The 9,630-nt window shown below is 35.2% G+C and overlaps 1 protein-coding gene across 2 annotated transcripts in view; it reads left to right on the top strand.

The window, feature by feature from the left end:
- The window catches only part of CPNE8 (copine 8), a 203,416-nt gene that overhangs the window by 172,185 nt on the left and 21,601 nt on the right, over nt 1-9,630 (top strand). For both annotated transcript variants that reach the window (XM_006168092.3, XM_027768098.1), the window contains exon 16: nt 5,954-6,081. In XM_006168092.3, the coding sequence (XP_006168154.1) occupies nt 5,954-6,081 (128 nt within the window). The remainder of the gene's footprint in view (nt 1-5,953; nt 6,082-9,630) is intronic.

Below are 9,630 nucleotides of genomic sequence, written 5' to 3'. Positions count from 1 at the left end.
TATACTTCCAGAAGCTTCTATATGATTAGATTTTATCTTCCTCAAATATACCTTAAGAGCAATGTTTTTACATTTTTATTTCTATACTTATCCTTACTTTTCTATTCCATCACCCACACAGTCTCAAGAAGGGTTGCTAGAGGGTTCAATTCTTTCTTCCATGAAATAGCCCACATGCCACACTCCTGATGTCATATAAAAATAAGTATCTGTTGGGATTTTGTTGTGTCTTAGAGAATTAAAATCTCCCAGAAACTTGTAAGACCATGAAAATCACTCATGTGATCCTAAGACTTAAGTGCCTCAGGATAAAGGTCAGGAACCATTTTAAAGCTTCGGAAAAGGAATAATTGTGTTAAACTAAATGAGGTTTATTAATTTTTATCCAATACATTTCTTTTCACCCTTGTGTTATTTTTCCTCTCTTTCTCCTTTTTTCTCCCCTCTCTCCACATTTTTTCCTTATAATGAAACCTATATAAATATCTACTGCTTAGGAAGGATTTTTTTTATTATTTGCACATTAAACTCTTCTCTGAACCCAACTCAGACACTTACAGGATTGACATCATGCTCCTTTAAATCTATGAAAAATAGTCTCCTAAATCGATGGTAAAAACAATTATATTGTTGATGATAGTGCTCCAACTTTACTACCACCTAAAGATTATATTACTTTAATATTTTTCTGTGTCTTTCTTCATTTGTTTTTGCTATAGGGCATGTACACTTGCCAGGAAGAGAGAGAAAGTGATGAATCACTCTGGGGAGGGTGGCCACTCCTACAGTTGCTTCTCTTCTTAGGATTTTGGGCATGCACACACACACGTGCCCAGAGTAATGTTCAAGCCACTGGGTCTGGGGCTTGGACGCACAGTCTGCCATGTGGAATCCAGCTACCTTAACCTCCACATCACCTGCTGGCCTGATATTACTTTAAATAGATACCATGGGGAAAGAAAAAATGAACAGGAAAGAAAAGGAAGAATTCCATAATATTGCTGTTTTAGAACTTTTGGGTGTTTAAAAATGGCTCATTGCTCTCCTCTGGATACGCTTGATAACTCCTTTCAGGATTATAGCTGAAAATACAATAGCGTAGGGCTCTAGACAAGGAATTTCTAATGGCCATGTGATTGGCAGCCCTGAAAAGAAGGTCTTAGGCATTGATTAATAGAGAAATGCTGGACATGTCCAAGTGATTTCCCCTACTTAGTATCTAAAAGTGTTTGATCACTTTTTGCTTATTTGGGCATTTATAAAAATCTATTCAATTTAATATTTATGTGTATGTCTTTTTTTCCAACTAGATGTTGACATTTAATAACCAACAGTCTTTAACACTTCTGTGCATAAAATAGAAGCTCAATAGATGTTTCTTTCTTGAATGAAAGGAGGAATTCTATCAGTTTTTCCCCACCGTGAGCATTCTTTAAGCAGCCATAAGGACATTTCAAAGAGAGAGCAACAGCCTCTAAGAGCTTCTCTACGGTATTTCATCAGCTTGTTAGCCCTGCTGGAAAATGTTAGACTATAGGCTGTATTGTAGACCAGAGGTTTCTTGTGTGGAACTGATTCCAAACACAATCCCCAAGAAAGTTAAACCGGGAAATAAGAGGTGCAAGGCAGATACCTCTAAAATACAATAGCGTAGGGCTCTAGACAAGGAATTTCTAATGGCCATGTGATTGGCAGCCCTGAAAAGAAGGTCTTAGGCATTGATTAATAGAGAAATGCTGGACATGTCCAAGTGATTTCCCCTACTTAGTATCTAAAAGTGTTTGATCACTTTTTGCTTATTTGGGCATTTATAAAAATCTATTCAATTTAATATTTATGTGTATGTCTTTTTTTCCAACTAGATGTTGACATTTAATAACCAACAGTCTTTAACACTTCTGTGCATAAAATAGAAGCTCAATAGATGTTTCTTTCTTGAATGAAAGGAGGAATTCTATCAGTTTTTCCCCACCGTGAGCATTCTTTAAGCAGCCATAAGGACATTTCAAAGAGAGAGCAACAGCCTCTAAGAGCTTCTCTACGGTATTTCATCAGCTTGTTAGCCCTGCTGGAAAATGTTAGACTATAGGCTGTATTGTAGACCAGAGGTTTCTTGTGTGGAACTGATTCCAAACACAATCCCCAAGAAAGTTAAACCGGGAAATAAGAGGTGCAAGGCAGATACATCTTTCCCTTTCTTGTTAAAGCTTTTTGTCCTAGGGTGCATGTGCTCGCTGGAAAGAGACAGAGAGACAGTGAGAAGGAAAGTGAGAAATCACCCCTCAGGGGACATGGCCATGTTGCAATGTCTTCTCCTCCATTCTCCTCTAGGAATTTTGGGCATGCCCTCTCAAGCCAGCAGTTCTGGGACTCAAATCACGGTGGGCCATGTATACCTCACTTAACTTGGGTACCGCTTGGTGGGCTTATTTGGAATTTGGGTCTTTATTGTTTTTTATGTGTTCTGCAAGTTATCATTCATTATCTCATCAACAGAAAGGTTGTTAATTAAAAGGGAAATATAAAATAGGGCATTCATTGTCTTCTTCATTAATAAACAGCAAAATTAACTGAATTCATTTTTCAAAACATGCCATGTTTTACTTTTGTGCCAGAATCACATGTAAGTTCATTCTAATTTGTTTTAACAGGCAACAACTGATTCCCTAAGTAGTTATTTTAAGAAATGAGTTTTCAAACTTAAAAAATGATTTTATAACTTCTTACAACTTTGTCATTAAGAGGAAAATCTCATTTTAGTAGCTATGAAATATTTAAAATAATCCTGACATAATGCAAAGCATGTATTTTTAAATAGATGTAATTTTATGTAATAAAATATTCTTATCATCCAAGACATATGAGGAAACCTTAGAGCAACTTATTATGATATTGGGACTAATTCAGAAATCAGAGCTTTGAGCATTACATATTGATGAATTGAACATGTAATGGTAATCTTTCCACTATCAAAAATGAAAAAAGATGGTACCTTGCTGTGATTTTAATTCCAGAGTGACAGAAATAATATATTATTTCATAGAAATATAAACCCCTAGTCACAATGTTAAAAAAAAGTAGCTCAGAACTATCCTACTTTGTAATTATTCCCTTAAGGCAGATATATAATACATTTTTATATGCCCAAAATCAGTAATGAGTTTTAATTTTAATTAGCTTCATACCTTATCAAGGGAAAAGAGCACCATAAAATCTTATTTAAAGAGAGGTTAAATAGGTCAGCTCAGATTAACATCAAAATCAACCATTAACTGCTTTGTGCTAAATATTAGTATTTTATTTTACATTCTAATTTCAGTCAATTCATGTGACCAACTTAATAGCTTAAAGAGGATTTTTATTATTGTTATGTTTTTTAAATTGTATGTGAGGTTTAATTCATAAAATGTTTGAAGAAAAGACAAAATTAAAAGGAAAATAATCTGTATCGATTTCTCTCTCACAAATAACAAAATTGTTGGGGTTGATAACATCTGGCTTAGTTTTTAAGATCCCTAGTCTTGCATAGTTCTTCGGATTTCATAATGTGGTGGCATAGCAGTGAGTGATATCGAGTGAGTTCTGGAATTTGACTGCCTGGATTGACTCTCTTCATTTGTTTTGTGTGACCTTGTGCATAGTGCTCAAGCTGTCAGAGCCTTGGTGTCCTTATCTGTAAGGTGGGGATAATGACAGTACTTGGCCTACTTTTTAAGAGTTACTGTAAAAAAATTATGTAATACATGTAATGATTTTACTATAAAAGTTTGCATTTAGAATTCAACAAATTTCAGTTACAAATACCACTTGTGATTGCAGCTATACATGTGCTTACTCGAAAGAGACAGAGATAGAGAGGAAGATAGCATCCCCACAGTCTGCATCGTATTGCAAAAATCCCTTCTCCTCCATTTCCCCATCTTGTCAGTATTTGGAGCATACATGCCCAGAAACCCAGAGTGTTTGAAGTCCCAGGGGCCAGGATGCAAATCTCAGTCTGCCACATGGGATCCAGCTCCCGAAACAATTAGTCTACAACCAAGCCCTATTGTCATATTTACAAAGAGTTATTGTCAATCGTATTCTAGATGTATTTGTACAATTTTAGATATGCTCCTTTTCTGAGATGGAAGCTGATTCTTCCTTGGAGTGTGAGCTAGACTTAGTGACTCATTTTTATCAAATACATTACTGTAGAATAATGGTATGTAAGGTCTGGGACTAGTTCCATAAAAGGCCCTGAGGCTTTGTCCTTGTTCTTTCTTTCTTGGATCATTCATTCTGAGGAAGTTAGCTGCTATGTGTGAGAACACTCAGGAAACGCTATGGAGAAGCCATGTGGCCTTCTGCCAACAGCCATGTAACTGAGCCCCAGCAAGCTTGTGGGGGACCGCAGCCTGGGTCTACATCTTGATTATAACTTCATGAGAGATTCTGTTCAAGGACCCACTGGCTAAGCTGCTCCTGGATTTCTGATACCCCAGAATCTGTGAGATAATAAATATTTGGTGTTTTAACCCACCCGCTAAACAAAAGGCATAGAATTTGGGGGTGATTTGTTACACAGCAGTAGATAACTAATACATCGTCTAATTTATGTTATTGTGGAATCTGGTCTAAGAGGATTAAAAAAAAAAAGCGACAATTTGAGGTATGAAATAGCTTGACTAGGATATCCAGGTTTAAAGTTGCCTTTCGGGGTGCTGTGCCCAAATAAGGGTTCCATAGTAGTAAACTTCATTTCTCCTAAACAACATGGCTATGTTTCTCTGACTCTTGTCCTTTTACTTTGCCTTGATATTGATTTACTTTTCCTTGATAATACCCCCAACTGTAGTTGGGCTATTAATTGTGGCCTGAAAATATGCCTGTGGTAGATATTTTACATTTTTCTTCTTTCAGGTAAAACTGTTTGAATTGATGACAGATGTTATTTTTCTGATTTTAATATATACTCACTGCAGAAAGATTGGAAAAATGTGTTAAAGAATAAGTCACAAGTCACATGTTTTTTAACTACCTACATATCATTATTAATATTTTGTTTTTCTTCTTTTGTTTTTCTTCTATATGTTCTCTACATATAAACAAACCTGTATAAAATTATCAATTATTATTAATTTTAAAATGTTGTGATATTCAGCTTCTCTTAAGATTTTGTAGAATTTTTCTCTCATTCATATTTTGAAGAACATGCACTTTTTTTTTTTTTGAGAGGTTTTTGCTATAGGGCACATGCGCTCACCAGAAAGAGAGACACAAAGAGATAGAAAGTGAGAAATCATCCCCCAGGGAGATGGCCATGCTGCAATCCCTTCCCCTCCATTCTCCTCTGAGGATGTTGGGCACGCATGCCTACGTGCCCAGCGTGAGTTGAAGCCACTGGGTCTGGGACTCGAACCGTGGTTAGCTATATGGGAGTTCAGCAACATAGCCAATACGCTAATTGCTGGTCCCAAGAATATGCATTTTTAATGCTGTATTATGCCTTCATTTTGTAATCTTCACAGTACATTAAAATCTATTGCAGACCACTGAGTTTATTATTATCATTTTGCTATTATATTAGGTTGTTGGGAAATCATGATGTATTTTCTTTGTTTTTCTCTGCAAAAATGCATCATAATTTTCCCAACAATTCAATAAATCTGTAACTAAGTGTTCTTCAAAAAAATCTTTTATTGTTAGGGCCAGCAGGTGGCATGGTAGTTAAAGGCACTGGATTCCCACATGGCTGACCATAGTTCGAGTGTTGCACCTGACAGCTTGTTTTCTCACTATCCCTTTCTCTCTCTCTGGTCAAATTAAAAGAAATAATAACAAATGGAATTAAATAAATAAATAATTCTTTAACAAAATCTTTTATTGTCTACCTATGTTATTATCTTTGTCAATTGATTTCTAGAGACTATTAATTTTCTACTTTATTTATTTTGCTTATAATTTTTTATAGAATGGAAACCCTCAAAACCCATACTGTGATGGCATCGAGGGGGTAATGGAGGCTTATTACAGGAGTCTGAAATCTGTACAACTGTATGGGCCAACAAACTTTGCTCCTGTAATTAATCATGTAGCAAGGTAAGTAGCGAGCAGGAAAGACTTTCTTCTAGTATATCAATTCATGGTGAAATTATAACATTATTGCTAGCATGATTCTGTAGATCATAGTCGTTTTCTTCTAATTTACCTCTGAGAAAGTGAAGGGAAAATGAAAGTGAATAGAAAGGGTCTCTATCAAGCTATCATGATACTTTGCAGAGAACTCTACATCAAAATCTCAAGTGAAGGAACATGTACTGGGTTAGGCCAAAACCCATCTTTGTTCAATCGAGGAAAATGCTTTTCTTTCAAAATAACATCCACAGGGGCTGATACTTAGTGTAAATAATTTTTTTACAGGTTTTAAAAATAATGTTTATTTTTTAAAAGTTAATATATGCATTGGTGTAAACAATTAAGGCACTGAACTCCCTCATGGCCAACTGTGGTTCAAGTCCTGGACCTAGCAGCTTGTTTTCTCAATTTCCCTCTCTCTGGTCAAATTAAATAATAATAATAATAATAATAATAATAAGCTTTCTCACTTTCTCTCTCTCTGGTCAAATTAAATAATGATAATAATAATAAATAATAAATAATTCTTTTAAAAAAAGGCATCCATGAGAGCCTTCTGGCTCTCAGGGTGGATGGCGATCTCAACAGTGTAAATCTTACCACATTCCAGAGTATCATAGAAGTAATAGGAGACTGAATTCTATTAAGACAACTATTTAAAACTTTCAGTGATATATAGGGCACATTATTTTCACCTCTATGAAATTAATATAGTATCTAATTTTATAAATTCCCAGAGCTCTACCTGTATATAGTACATGATACTGAGATCAAAATATAATTGCTTATGGCCTCCAATTACATGTTCTGGAGATTGTGTCACAATGTATAAATCTATATACACTTGTCTTTGCTTTTCTTAGTGCCTAAATGAATATTAAATACCACTTTTGAAACCCCTAAAAGTTTGGCTTGAACCAGTTATAACTGCTATGAAACCCTACCTTGTTTTGAGATAATCAAAAAGGTGTAGTTCTCATATCCTTTCACATATGTGGCCACAACCTGAAAAAAATGCCGCATTCTGATTAATTTATCAGTGTAGAGGACAAAGTGAAAACTCAGGTCACTGTTTGAAGATGTTAGTGCTTTACCAGTCTCTCTTTTGGACCTTACCAGCTGCATAAATGTGCTCTACTTTTCACTATCTAGGACACAGACAAGACACCAAAATACCCCCACACTCAGGGCTGACCCCAGTGGAACTGCACTGTGGAACTTCACCTCAGGATGACAGTGATACATTGATGACCATTCTCTGAGTTGTGACCCTTTGGCTTGGGTTTTTAAGACATTTTATCTGCAGTCTATAATAAGATTAATTTTATATCCCAACCGTATATATACAACAAAAACAACAAAAAACTTCAGTAACTAATACTTTTTTTTTAACCTCATGTTTTCTCTTTATGTCTATAGAATTCTAATATTTTCTGGGTTATTTTTTAAGTGTAGATTTTTACCCACAAAATTAAGATCAAAATTCACTAATGGAGGAACAGCAGATGACATAATGGTTATGTTGCTGAACTCCCACGTAGTCAACCACAGTTTGAGTTCCAGCCTCAGCGGCTTAAAAATCATACCAGGCTCATGAGCGTGCATGCCCAAGATATTGAGAGGAGTAGGGATTGCGGCATAGTAATTCCCCCTGGAGGGTGATTTCTCGCGTTCTATCTCACTGTCTCTCTCTGTTTCTCAAGCAAGTGCATGTGCCCTATAGCAAAAATCTCTCCAAAAAATAAAAAAGAAAGAAAACAAAATTACTAATGGGTTATTACCTATAGCTTGAAAACTATATTCTAGCTTATTATACTAATGTGTATAAGTAATATTGTATATACTATAAACTTTCCTGGTTTATTAATGGCTCAAATAAAGCAAGATTAAAAATCATATTAATGTGAGGGCCAGCAGGTGGCATGATGGTTAAGGGTGCTGGACTCCCACATGGCCCAGTTCTGGACCTGATGGCTTGTTTTCTCACTTTCTCTCTCAGTTCCTCTTTGGTCATATTAAAATGAATAAATAAATAAAGTTAAATAAAATAATTCTTTTAAAAAATAAAAGAATTGTATTAATGCAAGATAAATTATAGCTGATCTCAGATACATATTGCTAAAATGATAAAAGTTATGGTACTTACTTAGTGTGAATTCATGCTAGTTATAAATGTGCTCATCAGTGATTAGCAATTAATTTTCTACTTTTTATCCTGGCACATCTTTATTATAAAAGTTAAAATTACAGATGTACAATTTTTAGGTGACTTTCTATATAACATTTAAAACTACAGACTCCACAGTATTTTAATTCCATTTTTTCTAGCACTTTATAAATTCTCAATTATAGCAATAAATGCCAGCTAAGGCTTTTTAGACTCTTTGAAGATAAGTCATGATCCAATAGTTCTTAGTTGCTTATTTTAAGTGAGAGAAAATAAGAAAAATAGTAAAAATGGCTTTTTAAGTGTCATCTTATCTTTTCAATACTCTAGGAATTCCTTGTAGCTGTCTCTTACTATTAAATGTATCTGTAAAATAAATGCCTTTATCTTTTCTGATATCTTTGAATGTTATATTTAATGAACTAATTTTTACATTTATTAAGAGAGACAATTCTGTCTGGCAAAATTATCAGCCCAAAGCTGATGTTATGATGATTTAGGTAGCTGGATCCCACATGGCTGACTGTGTGGTAAGAGTCCTGAACCCAGTGGCTTGAAAAACATAGGGCACATGTGGGTGTATGTGTGTGTGTGTGTGTGTGTTTGTGTGTGCTCAAAATCCCACGAGGAGAAATGGAGGGGAAGGGATTGTGGCTTGACCATCTCCTGTGGAGAAAGTGCTTCTTCTCTTTCTTTCTGTCACTCTCTGACAGGTCCACATGCCCTTTAACAAATTAGAAGAGAGATACTATTTATTTCTGTATCAACAGAAGTGTTATAGTCATGATATGCATGACCTCTATTTATATCAAATTTCTTGTTCATTTTGTCACTCTTAAATACGCTTCTACAGTTCCTAGCATCATGTCTATCATGTAAAATTACTCAAGAACTGCCTAATATGATGGGTCTTCATAAAATTCATGGAAAATACATACTATGTAAAAGTTGTGCAAGAATTTCAATCTTTTTTTGCATTAAAGTAAACTGATACCTTAATTGCATTTTCCACAAACTTTTGAGGTCCTCATATAAATGAATTCTGTAAATGTTAAGATATTTTCATTGAAAATTATTTTTGGAAGCCCAGCCTGGTGGAACACTCAGTAGTAAACTAGACTATAGTACTAGAAGCCACATGGCCAACCATAGGTGCTGGTCTGTGGGTCAATCTGAAAACATGTTGGTTGCCCTCATGCCTGCCCCAAATCCTGAAGGTCTGGGAGACCTGTGGAAAGGGGATAGTGGCATGATAAGACCTCCATCAAGGGGATCTTCTTTCTCTCTCTTATGCATAAGCACAGATGCACGAAATAAAACTTAAAAAATGATTTTTAGTTAAGGGA

This window comes from Tupaia chinensis, unplaced genomic scaffold (genome assembly GCF_000334495.1).
Source record: "Tupaia chinensis unplaced genomic scaffold, TupChi_1.0 Scaffold145519_1, whole genome shotgun sequence".
NCBI lineage: Eukaryota > Metazoa > Chordata > Mammalia > Scandentia > Tupaiidae > Tupaia > Tupaia belangeri.
The sequence above is the reverse complement of the archived record's forward strand: the minus strand, read 5'-3'. Positions and strand labels throughout refer to the sequence as shown.